Here is a 13,030-nt window from a genome sequence, read left to right as displayed (position 1 = left end):
AATGCAGGACAGGGTTACAATTTATTTGTGCACTCTGGAATTTCAGTGATCCCACTGAGCCTTACCAGTGATCCCACTGAGCCTTACCAGTGATCCCACTGAGCCTTACCAGTGATCCCACTGAACCTTACCAGTGATCCTTGTCCCTGCAGGCCTCTCGGCATGTGAATCCTACCTTCAGGAGATGGACCACCTGTTGAGGAACATGGAATCTCTTCACCGGACATGCTCCACACCATCCATGACCACGTTCCCTGTATGTGAAATCCTCTCCTTCGGCCCTCACAGATACTTTAACACGGCGAACCTAAAATGCTGGAATCACTCATGTGACACAAACCCATCCAAATTCCACGTTTACAGAGTAATCGGGTAACTCTTCTGTTCTGTCTGGCTCATAGGCGTCCTCCTTTGACATTGCTGGCAAAAAGGAGAAGAGAACTCACAGAAGATGGCGCTCAAAGAATTGTGGGAAAGATGGCAAAATGACACTCCAGGTGCCCGCGACGAGGAACATGTTTGCTGCTCAGGTGGGTCCCCTGAGCCTCGATTTTTCTCTATTCTCCCTCGACGTTTCTGAATAAGGACATTCATTCTATTCTCGCCATTTCTTCATCAGGCAGAGGTAAGAGATTCTCCCTCTAAATCTACTTTTGTTGTTATTATTACATGGCCTCTGTGGCCCTGTAATTTCCCCATCGCCGCTCATGCACAAAGACATCTAACGCTTCCTTATTTGTTGGCTTTGACTCCGCTTACCACCCCCACACTCACGGCCGCCTGCGCTCCACGTCTCCCAGGTACCCAGCTGCATATCGTCCGGCTCCATTCGCCTCCACTCCTCCAACCCGAACCTGTCTACCATCGAGCTGACCAGCCATGAGGTTTACGCCGAGACTCCCGACTCGCCCACGGAGGTGTCCAAAATCCTGGAGGACTTCTATCGGGTGGCGAGAGACTGTGAGTCCAGATCTGTGCTTGATGCCTGAACTCATGTGCCAACCTTTATCACAGGGACAGGATTTTTTTAAAAACTCCATCCACCATACTTTTACGCAAATGACCTATTTTTATGTCAATTATTTCTAAGTTGAGAAATGGAAGGTAGAGTCATTTTTCTATTTATCTTTCAACTGAAAAAACAGTACAAAACGAGGCGCCTTCCAGGTGTTTTAGCCAAAAATAAATGACAAAATGTCTGCTAGCTGGCCCAGCTGGCTGTAATGAATGGATAGATTTCCTGTACATGCTCACCTGAGAACAAACACTGAAGAGCTCGTCTCCCCCCCAGCATCAGACGGCCTCAAAGTGAATTCAGTTTCTGTCAGAATAACGACGATGTAAATTTTCTTCTTATTCTTATAAATCAGCCTTTAAGAATTTTGAACAGTTTTTTACTGGTGTTTTACAATGACTAGCTCTCGGTTTTGTCTTCATCTTGATGTAACAGCATGTCCAAGTGAGGTCGACTTCAATCTCCCTGCTGTCTTTCTTTCTGTCTATCATGCCAACAAGCATTTCTCTTCTTACCGTGACGATCACCCGTCTTTAATAGGAGTACAGAATTGTCTGATTGCTCTTGGACCCACAGTGAACGGCGCCATGAGGTCCGCCTTCGGATCTCTGTCCTCGGAACGCGAGCGAATGAAGGACTTCATGCAGCACGAGGCCTGCCAGCTGCCTTCCCATCAGACCCTGGGGCTGAAGAACACCCTCAAATCGGTACACTTCCTGTGGCAAGGGTCACCTTCCCTGGGAACTTTCCTGCTAGTTGGCAAGAACTTCAACTTAGTGAAGATGCTCTTGTGCTCTAAGTTGGAAGGCTGTAAGATGAGGGTGGCGGCATGGGTATTCCAGGGAGAGGTGGAGTCATGTGATGAGCACGTAGATCACCTGTAAGCATTTTACTAAAACAGTCACTATTATCTGTCCTGTGCAGACTACACTGCGCTCATCGCCCTTGTGTCTTGACTTGTGGACCTGACTGGTTGTCTGCTGTTCCACCTTTTCCTAAATCCAAAAAGAATTATCCTCTTGTGATAATTTCCATCCCCCAGACTCTGTTCTCTGCTCTCATCTGAATGTCATATAGTTCCGCTTATATTTATAATTCATATAGTTCTGCTAATGTTTGACTAAGGGAAGCGCACGTCCCGCCTTCTCTGAGTTCTCCACCAATCATAGCCGTCTTAATCTCTAAACGTGAACATGACCTGGAGGCTGCAGGATTGAATCGCCGTAGGGGTCTCTGTCACCCCTTCAGGCAAGGTGCTCATCCATGTTTGCTCCGGTAAAACATCCAGCTGTTTGAAGTGTAAATCAGCACCAGTCATTTTTAATTAACGCTTCTAGTCGAATGTCAGGATATGCATCTCTTGGGCCGGTGCTGGTCTGTTCTCTGTCATAATCATTTTCCCAGCATTAGCAAGAAATGGAAGCCTAGTGGAAGTTATCTGCAGCCCGGCTGTGTGTCTGTGGCTTTTAAGAACTGAGCCGAGCGGCTAGACGCACACAGTAAATCATTAGGCACATTAAAATGGCTTGTTTTTTTATTGCAATATTTGCTATTTATTTATTGTTTTATTTTTACTTCAAATGGAATTGACTGGGTTGAGTGAGATATACAAGCCTGCTTGTTCTCATCTAGTTCTTAGGGGGTTTGGCTAACAGGTGGTAGCGTGTAAACGCCCCAGCGCAGGAATGCAGCGAATGATGCCTTTGGGTCTGCATGTTCCGCTCCCCGCTTCACCGGACCTGCTTTGGGTTACAGTCGTCACGGTGGCAATTAAATGTAAACGTCGAGCTGTAATGCAGAGCTGGTTGCAGTGAGCTGCTGAGAAGGACTTGGAGATACAATGGCAGAATGATGATGGACGATATGTGAATTTGTGCCGTGAAGTTCGTTTGCTGCACCTAAATACGCACAAACTGAATGCCCTGTCGAATCTCCCCCCTGTGTGTTGGATCATCAGCCTTGTTTTGTTACTGAAAGCAGTGTCTTCCTGCTGACTTTTAATCAGCTTGCATGCAAATCTCGGCACTTTCGAGTAACGCAGTGCTGTCAGTGTCATCTTACGCACTGTCTCCGCCCCCACAAACAGGACTCCATTGATAGGCGCCACCCCCTGGTCCATCAGGCATCCAATGAGAGCAGAACATCCATTCCTGAGTCCCTCTCGGAGTTCTTTGATGCACAGGAGGTCTTGCTGTCTGTCAGCTCCTCTGAGAATGAGGTAAGATGGCCTGCAGTGAGTGACGACTTTTCATGAGGTGGGTTTCCAGAATTGAGATGGTCAGCTGTTCATGTCTGGACCTACAGGGGACAGAGTACCGGTATTACGCCTGAAGTGAAATGGTCACAAATTTTGCCTTAAGCGGAGTACAGCTTAACAATATATTTACATTTTACTAAATATCGAGATACAGCTACCTCAACTTAAAATGTCACTATATCCAGAATCTCTTTCAGGATTTAGATTTTACCCGCTATAGCTTTGATTTAATATGAATAGCTCATAGCTCAGCAAAGGTATAATGCAGCACTTTCCTGCATAAATCTAAACATTTGTAGGCTTTTGATTTTAAGACAAACCAGCATTTCAGAGGCATTGGCGTTCACAGGGCCTTCTGTGACCCTGTGGTTTAGGGTCAGCACTCGATGACCACGACCGGAAGGTTGTCAGTTCAAATTCTATTACTGGCAGGGGTCGTGATAAGCAGTGTTTCTGATACATGTATTTTAAATACAGAATTGTATTTTGTAATTTATATTTGACTAACTTCATAAAAATGATTATGTCATTGTTTCAAAATGCTTTGATGATCAGTATTATTGTATTTTGAAAATACAAGAAGTGCTTCCCCCCATGTTAAGTTGGTGACATCACGTGTGCAAATCTTTTGTGCATGTACAAGGAGGAAGTTTACTATTTTTTTCAGACATTCTAATGACTGGTTATTAGAGCCAATAGTTGATCACGTGTATTGAACCGAAAGCTCCATTCAGGCCTGTTTGTGTTAAAAGTTTTTAAGATGTTGCATTTAAATTGTGTTTGTCATTTTTCATTTTGCATCTGTGGTGCAATAAAGAAAGCAGTTTTGTCAGTTAAATTACAAAAAACACATCGTTTTGAGTTTATAATTATTTTCTCACTTCATTGATTTAGTGTTATCTGAATGTTCTCAGGGGGCGGCATGGTGGTGCAGTGGTTAGCACTGTTGCCTCACACCTCTGGGTCCCAGATTCGAGTCTCCGCCTGGGTCACATGTGTGTGGAGTTTGCATGTTCTCCCCATGTCGTCGTGGGGTTTCCTCCAGGTACCCCAGTTTCCCCCGACAGTCCAAAAACATGCTGAGGCTAATTGGAGTTACTAAATTGCCCGTAGGTGTGCATGTGTGAGTGACTGGTGTGTGAGTGTGCCCTGCGATGGGCTGGCCCCCCCATCCTGGGTTGTTCCCTGCCTCGTGCCCATTGCTTCCGGGATAGGCTCCGGACCCCCCGTGACCCAGTAGGATAAGCAGTCTGGAAAATGTATGGATGGATGGATGGATGAAATGTGTTTTAAAAATACAAAATACTGTAGTTTATTTTGCTACTTTGTTTGGTGGCTGTATTTCATAGTTTTACTTTGATACACTTACAAATTACACTTTGTATCAAAAGACATTGTGATGTATTTCTGGGCAGGCTAATGTCACCGTTGGGTCCTTAGCGCTGGTTGTTCCAGGGACGCTGCCTGTCACTTTTCTGAGATCCTCATTTGTACGTCACTTTGGAAAAAAGCGTCCACTATATAAATGTGACATTCACAGTAATTTTGTGTCGCGGGGTCAGTGTCTCTCCTCTGAGCTTCACTGCAGAATAATCTCCTTTTAATTAACTTGCCACTTCCTCAGCTGTTCCGCAAACTAATAAGGCAATTCAAGATATGACAAATAGGCTTCCTGGCTGTCCTGCGAAAAATCCCCATAAGCAGACCTGAGGAGCAGAGAGAACGGCGTGAAGATGCAGAGCCCGCGTGACGTGTCTCGTGTCGTTCCAGGCCTCAGACGACGGATCATACCTCAGCGACGTCAGTGACAGTATGTCCATGGAGCATCTGGACGAGGCGGAACCCGAGAAGCCCCCTTTAGGTACACTGGCACTCATCCGAACATTCAAACGCACACAAAGACCAATACTGCAGCCCACTGGGCTTATTATATATAGGAACATATATGCATGTGTATGTGCTGTATATTGGGGTTCGAAGTAAAGCTCAGATCTGGGGCGTGTCTATAAGGAGCAGAGCCACATTAAGCTTATTGTGTCCCTGGGGGAAACGCACATGAAGTCACGTCAGAAAGAAACAGCGGATTGCAGTTAACATAAGGAAAACGTTACATAGGCTTTCCAGTCTGCCGTATTAAAAGAACCTCAGGCAATCATATTAAATATGCAATCATATAAAATATACTGGATGCTAAATCGCATTAACCAGAGCAGGGTGGGATTATGGGGACTTGTCCTGCTTGGTTCCCCACCAAGGACGTGCCGCCCCCGGACACCTGTCCAGTGCCTATATGGATGATGAAAAATTGCATGTATGTGTGCAGAACAGTGTAATCGCTCTGATCCTGCCCCCAGAATGTGTGCAGAACGGTGTAATCGCTCTTATCCCGTCCCCAGAATGTGGGCAGAACGGTGTAATCGCTCTGATCCCGCCCCCAGAATGTGTGCAGAACGGTGTAATCGCTCTGATCCCGTCCCCAGAATGTGTGCAGAACGGTGTAATCGCTCTGATCCCGTCCCCAGAATGTGTGCAGAACGGTGTAATCGCTCTGATCCCGCCCCCAGAATGAGGGCAGAACGGTGTAATCGCTCTGATCCCGCCCCCAGAATGAGGGCAGAACGGTGTAATCGCTCTGATCCCGCCCCCAGAATGTGTGCAGAACGGTGTAATCGCTCTGATCCCGTCCCCAGAATGTGTGCAGAACGGTGTAATCGCTCTGATCCCGTCCCCAGAATGTGGGCAGAATGGTGTAATCGCTCTGATCCCGCCCCCAGAATGAGGGCAGAACGGTGTAATCGCTCTGATCCCGCCCCCAGAATGTGGGCAGAATGGTGTAATCGCTCTGATCCCGCCCCCAGAATGAGGGCAGAACGGTGTAATCGCTCTGATCCCGCCCCCAGAATGAGGGCAGAACGGTGTAATCGCTCTGATCCCGCCCCCAGAATGAGGGCAGAACGGTGTAATCGCTCTGATCCCGCCCCCAGAATGTGGGCAGAACGGTGTAATCGCTCTGATCCCGCCCCCAGAATGAGGGCAGAACGGTGTAATCGCTCTGATCCCGCCCCCAGAATGAGGGCAGAACGGTGTAATCGCTCTGATCCCGCCCCCAGAATGTGGGCAGAATGGTGTAATCGCTTTGATTCCGCCCCCAGAATGTGTGCAGAACGGTGTAATCGCTCTGATCCCGCCCCCAGAATGAGGGCAGAACGGTGTAATCGCTCTGATCCCGCCCCCAGAATGAGGGCAGAACGGTGTAATCGCTCTGATCCCGCCCCCAGAATGTGGGCAGAATGGTGTAATCGCTCTGATCCCGCCCCCAGAATGTGTGCAGAACGGTGTAATCGCTCTGATCCCGCCCCCAGAATGAGGGCAGAACGGTGTAATCGCTCTGATCCCGCCCCCAGAATGTGGGCAGAATGGTGTAATCGCTTTGATTCCGCCCCCAGAATGTGTGCAGAACGGTGTAATCGCTCTGATCCCGCCCCCCAGAATGAGGGCAGAACGGTGTAATCGCTCTGATCCCGCCCCCAGAATGTGGGCAGAACGGTGTAATCGCTTTGATTCCGCCCCCAGAATGTGTGCAGAATGGTGTAATCGCTCTGATCCCGCCCCCAGAATGAGGGCAGAATGGTGTAATCGCTCTGATCCCGCCCCCAGAATGTGTGCAGAACGGTGTAATCGCTCTGATCCCGCCCCCAGAATGAGGGCAGAACGGTGTAATCGCTCTGATCCCGCCCCCAGAATGTGTGCAGAACGGTGTAATCGCTCTGATCCCGCCCCCAGAATGAGGGCAGAACGGTGTAATCGCTCTGATCCCGCCCCCAGAATGTGTGCAGAACGGTGTAATCGCTCTGATCCCGCCCCCAGAATGTGTGCAGAACGGTGTAATCGCTCTGATCCCGCCCCCAGAATGAGGGCAGAACGGTGTAATCGCTCTGATCCCGCCCCCAGAATGAGGGCAGAACGGTGTAATCGCTCTGATCCCGCCCCCAGAATGTGGGCAGAACGGTGTAATCGCTCTGATTCCGCCCCCAGAATGAGGGCAGAACGGTGTAATAGCTCTGATCCCGCCCCCAGAATGAGGGCAGAACGGTGTAATCGCTCTGATCCCGCCCCCAGAATGTGTGCAGAACGGTGCCGGCGACATGCGGCGCAGGTCAAACCTTCCCTCCCCGAGCTCCTCCAGCCCCATCAGCTTGTGGAACATCTTGAAGAACAACATCGGCAAGGACCTGTCCAAAGTTGCCATGCCAGTGGCGCTGAATGAGCCGCTGAACACGCTGCAGCGGCTGGCGGAGGAGCTGGAGTACAGCGAGCTTCTGGACCGCGCTGCAGCCACCGAGGACCCCGTTGAGCGCATGGCAAGTGACGTCCATCAAGCCCCTCCATTACATCATTAGTGACCTTGTGACCCTTCAGACTGGGATCCTGAACACGCAGATGCAGTACTGAGCCATCACTCAGTTAACTCATTTGTGTGGGGCTGTCATGCAAAATCTCTCCCGCCGTCCCCCTGTGACATATCACTCAGCTCTTAGGCCAATGATGCAAGGGTTCACGTTAATAAAATACGTTTAAAAATGTTATTTAAAAAGTGTATAACCAACGTATTTTATTAGATTATTAATGTATATTTAGCTTGTTAACGATATGCTTTATTGATGATAGCTGAACCGGCGTAACGTTAATAATTATTACCTACATAAGGGGATTTTACATTAATGATATGCATTTAATTGGACACCTAATTATATGACACGTGATCTACATTGTCATGCACAGAAGCAGTAGCTAAACTGGAGCTAATACTAATAATCATGGCAGTTTTACTTATACAAAAATGTTCTGTGGGCAGAACAAAAAAACTGATTGGTTCAGAGAGATAACCAATCAGATTGTACAATAGGTGGGTCCAAGCAAGTAGAGGAGGCAGGGCCAACCAATCAGAAACAAACCCAACCCTGTGAACATGGACCCCTCAGGCATGCTGAACTTCTACACACAGAGCCCTGGTCTCATGTATGTCTTAAACAAACACTTGACAATATGCACCAGGCCCAGAAATTTACAAGACACAGATGCAGGCTTAGCTCAATAGTGTATTATTGCTGCTTATTTACTTTAAACACAAGTAAGAACAAGAAATGATGGCACTGCGGTTCAGGTTGGCCCCAAGGATGCTGTGTTTTAAGAGAGGACCGAATGGAAATTTACAGCCAACTCGTTCAAAGAAGGATCATGTGACGTTAACCCCGCCTGTGACGAAGGGCGCTCGAAAGTACTGGGACTATAAATTAACATTCTAATCATCCAAAGTGCTTTCAGGCCTTTTAGGGTACAGTGGCGCTTGCCTGCTTCAGCATCCATCAATCTGCACTCAGATTGTCCCAGGCCTGGTTATGTTTACCTTAATGCAGGGGTTACATGTTAGGTAAACCAGATAGTACATTAATGGTACATTACCATTAGATGTCTACAAGACAATGTGGGAAGTCATGGTTTGTTTTAATTAATTCTTCGCTCCATTATGGGACTCGTTTGATGTGTGAGATCTTCATAAGGTGCAGTTCAGGTTCAGATCAGTCTAGGTTTAATATGAAAAAGACGTACGTCAAAATTCATAAAACAGGACCATTGTCACAGGTTACACAATATGAGCTCAGGATACACAAACACTCACTCTTCCAGAGTAACGAGTGGTTACTCCCAGACAAAGAACACAAGCACCCCCCCCCCAGGAACTAGTTTCTATGAGTTTTAACATGTCCTTTTAATGTGTAGTTTTAGCAGTATTGCACATTTCTAAGCATTAACATCAGTTACAGCTAAGGGTTCCCAGTATATCTGCAGCCCCTATTCCACAGGGCTGTGAAACGCTAGAAGTTTTGCGGAGGGATTCATAAATTTAAAAAAAAACTACATACATTCCATTTATAAGGGGTCCTTCAAACTTATGATATCGGCAATTGAACTGCCGGCAACTTTAGACCGTCTGGTCAAAGAAGATATGATGATATGCTGATGATGATAATTTGACGCGGTCGGTCATCTCTAGGTGTACATCGCCACGTTTGCAATTTCTGCATACGCATCCAGCTACCACAGAGCTGGCTGGAAGCCCTTCAACCCGCTCCTGGGGGAAACCTACGAGTGCATCAGACCAGACAAGGGTTTCCGTTTCATCGCAGAACAGGTAAGGCTAGTGTCGCATCAGGCTTTCTAAAAGGCCCGGTGTCAATGATACTGTCTGAGTTCAGCCGGGATTGGAATGTACTGTTTTGAAATGAAGAATTATACAGTGCTCCAGGCCTCTAATATCTGTAGCTGAAAGGCTAGTTTTGACAGTAGCTAGCTACCTACTTTTCGAGTTGTACATTTCCATCCACAAATATACGACAAGCTCCATTGTAACATGTCATAGAAAATATTGGTCAGAAATACACTAGCTGTCCCCAGCTGACCCGTAGGTCTGAGGTCCACAGAGAGGAAATTTGAAATATGATAGTCTGTAATGGGGAGACTCTAAATTCTGTGCTGTGTACTTAAAGGGCCAGGACTCCATCAACTATCCTGCTACCAATAGATCCAGGACTGCAGGCTATGGCCCCATTAAGAATTGGTTCATCTTACCCCAGTGATTATGGTTACCATAGAGATGATCTGTATCTGTTTCATCTCGTGAAAAGGGAAGAACGCTGGGATCGGTGGGTTTGGTGTCTGATCTCGCCTTTGCTGGTGGCAAACGCCGCTTAGTGTAGGAGCTATGAGGTGAGCAAAAGGTGCTGCTGGGTTTACAGACAACGCAGACGAACATGGTTCCTCCCCCAAGCAGTTAACATAATACTTTGAATTCGTCTGCATTCCACACGCCTCTTTTCACTCCTTTGACGTCTCTAAGCACATCCAGTTTTAACCTATTATGTCTACCTGGAATACCTGGAGATACGATCAGAGTCTTTCCTCAGGTCAGCCATCACCCACCAGTATCAGTGTGCCATGCAGAATCAAAGAACTTCACCTTCTGGGAAGGTAGGGCTCATATCATGATTTTTTTGTTGGTTCACACTGGATATACAGACGCTCCTCTACTTACGAACTTTCAGACATACGAACGAAGACGACTGTAAGTCCAAATTGTGTCCATTGGGCTCCCGTTTCCTGTCCACAACATCAATTTTTTTTTCTACGTGCCAATTCCGCCTAATATGACTGGCCGCTTCTCCCGCCGCGCAGCAGCGTAGCGTGCGTACTCCCAGCATCCTAGTTATTTGTACTTGCGTATACCCTTAAAATGGTGCTGAATGACGACTTACGAACTTTTCAAGTTATGAAGGGCCGTTCGGATCGTATCTCATTCGTAAGTAGAGGAGCGTCTGTACTATGAGATGGTTCGCTGTTTTATTCTGTATTCCTCTGAGGTTTTGCCCCAGCACGGTTGTGTCCTTGAGTTCATTACTGAAATATAACGTTCTGAGAGGATGAGAGCGAATCAGATGGAAAGATTTCACTGCATGTTTCATGCTGACGTTGCTGATCACACCCGATCTGACTTTGCCTGCTACCTTCAGACATGCGATGGAGGAACAAGTTCTGGGGAAAGTCGATGGAAATCGTGCCAGAGGGCACCACGCACGTGCTGCTCCCACGGTGAGTTACGACCAACCCTTCTGATGATGCTGAGCTGGGATTTCAGTCTCTCTGGTCCCAAAGCTTCCTGATCTGTAATAAAAAGAACTTATGCTCAGCCATAGGTTGCATTTTTTGGACAGAATCTGAACTAGACCTGGGGCTTCCGAAGACAAGGTTTCTGTTTGAATTTTTGTATCTGAAAAAGCAGTATTATAAGGAATTACATGCATCCATTTCTATTTCAACCCTGATCCTCAGCAGGGTTGTGGGGATTATGGGTAATTGTAATTTATTTTTATGAGTGTCTTAAGTGAAGGACGGCAAGGGTACAGAATTGTTTCAGGAGCATGGATTCACTCACATGGCGAAACCCCCACACTCCTACCAGGTTTGGGGACCACTATGAATGGAACAAGGTCACCTCCTGCATCCACAACATCATCAGTGGCCAGAAGTGGATTGAACATTACGGGGAGATTTCCATCAAGAACAACAGAAGCGGTAGCTGCCAATGCAAGGTCACCTTCCTCAAGGTGAGAGTAAGAAAGGCAAAAGCTGTTCTGTAGGATTCTAGAATCTGTAGTCCATGAGTATAAAGCACCGGGGCCACATTTTAAGGTGTGAGTGTTATGGACTGACAGATGGACTGCAGTGCCTCTGGAGTGGATTGTTCCCAGACTGACATTATACATGAAATTACGACTCTGCTGTTTACAGAGTTCACAGTGCCCCCTGCTGGACAAAATTCAAAGAAATCAAGTTATATAGAATAAAGTGTGCATTGAATTTTACAGTTGTGGTCCCTCTCTGAAGTCAGTCTTTTGTCGGTATATATTTCATATAATGCTATGTATGTATACTATAACATAATTTATATGTGTTCAATAGATTGTTCTATAAAATAAGATGCTTTGTGTGTTAAACTGGAACAGGGGAAGTCCTGGAGCTCAAGCGTCAACGAGGTGGAGGGTGTGATCACTGACCAAGCTGGGAAGGTCGTTCAGAAGCTGTTTGGGAAATGGCATGAGAGTATCTACTATGGAAACCCGCCTTTAGCCACCATCATCTGGAAGCCAAGTGAGTAGATGGCGTCTAACTCAGCAGGTTAGGACAGAAGGTGGCCGGTTCAAATCCCAGGGATGGCAGAGCGATTTCATCTTCGGGTCCCGGAACAGTGGCCTTAGCCCCAGTCCCTCCAGACCCTGCCTTCTCAGTTGTGTATCACTTTGAATAAAAGCATCTGCTCAATTAAAAAAATTTACAACCCACCTGTGTGGAGAAACTGCCCTGTTCATCTTGGATATTGTAATTCCTTAATGTTACAGGATTTAAGGTCTAAACTTCATATTAACCACAGTACCACAGTTGTTACTTAAGTTAAAAGGGTTTAATATTCAGTTAACACATATTTACGTATGTGAAACACCGTATTCATCAAGGAGCCGAGCCTTTACGATGTGTTTGTGTCCAGATCTGATGCCCCCCGATTACGAGCAGTACTATGGCTTCACCCAGTTTGCCATGGAGTTAAATGAGCTGGACCCCACCCTGAAGCCACTGCTGCCCCTAACTGACACGCGGTTCCGCCCTGACCAGAGGTAAGGGATTTTTGGACATGAAAAATCTGAGTCTTGTCTAAATTTCACATATTTTTGTTAAATAGGTGAAAGTAGGAGAAACAGGAGTTGTGCACTGACTCGGCCAGAGCTTATAACCTTCCCACCTCACGTAGTCACACGTCTTCTGGATGGTTTTCAGTGCTTAGCATCAGTCCACATATTTCAACCCATTGGATTGACTAACCTATAAATGTTTGGTTCCCAGGCTTAGTGATCAAGCCCATAGGCAATACATTTCAGGAGGGTTCTGCAAACTTCGAGGGCGGGTTCAGAGTTATCATTTTACGGCCTGGCTACGCATCTGATCAGGAGCAAGCGAATTTCCTGGGGATTCAAACCCATAATTTTACTAAATAACTAAGTCCTGTTTGGGAGTAACTGAATATTCAGGGCAGCGTTACGTATTCATTATACAAAAAAGACACAATCAGATACAGATACAGTTGGGGGGAAATGGAATTATTATTAGTATCACATTTGCAATATGTTTTAAAATTAAGAACAATTTTC

At 46.6% G+C, this 13,030-nt stretch overlaps 1 protein-coding gene across 1 annotated transcript in view; it reads left to right on the top strand.

The window, feature by feature from the left end:
* osbpl3a (oxysterol binding protein-like 3a) overlaps positions 1-13,030 on the top strand; it is a 31,040-nt gene that overhangs the window by 15,400 nt on the left and 2,610 nt on the right. Inside the window, exons 8-20 of the mRNA XM_048994092.1 lie at positions 153-256; positions 402-530; positions 801-960; positions 1,592-1,722; positions 3,102-3,233; positions 5,043-5,133; positions 7,392-7,633; positions 9,328-9,465; positions 10,238-10,301; positions 10,841-10,919; positions 11,290-11,434; positions 11,834-11,978; positions 12,373-12,499. Of these exons, the coding sequence (XP_048850049.1) occupies positions 153-256; positions 402-530; positions 801-960; positions 1,592-1,722; positions 3,102-3,233; positions 5,043-5,133; positions 7,392-7,633; positions 9,328-9,465; positions 10,238-10,301; positions 10,841-10,919; positions 11,290-11,434; positions 11,834-11,978; positions 12,373-12,499 (1,687 nt within the window). The remainder of the gene's footprint in view (positions 1-152; positions 257-401; positions 531-800; positions 961-1,591; positions 1,723-3,101; positions 3,234-5,042; positions 5,134-7,391; positions 7,634-9,327; positions 9,466-10,237; positions 10,302-10,840; positions 10,920-11,289; positions 11,435-11,833; positions 11,979-12,372; positions 12,500-13,030) is intronic.

Source organism: Brienomyrus brachyistius, chromosome 23 (genome assembly GCF_023856365.1).
Source record: "Brienomyrus brachyistius isolate T26 chromosome 23, BBRACH_0.4, whole genome shotgun sequence".
NCBI classification, from domain to species: Eukaryota; Metazoa; Chordata; class Actinopteri; order Osteoglossiformes; family Mormyridae; genus Brienomyrus; species Brienomyrus brachyistius.
The sequence above is the reverse complement of the archived record's forward strand: the minus strand, read 5'-3'. Positions and strand labels throughout refer to the sequence as shown.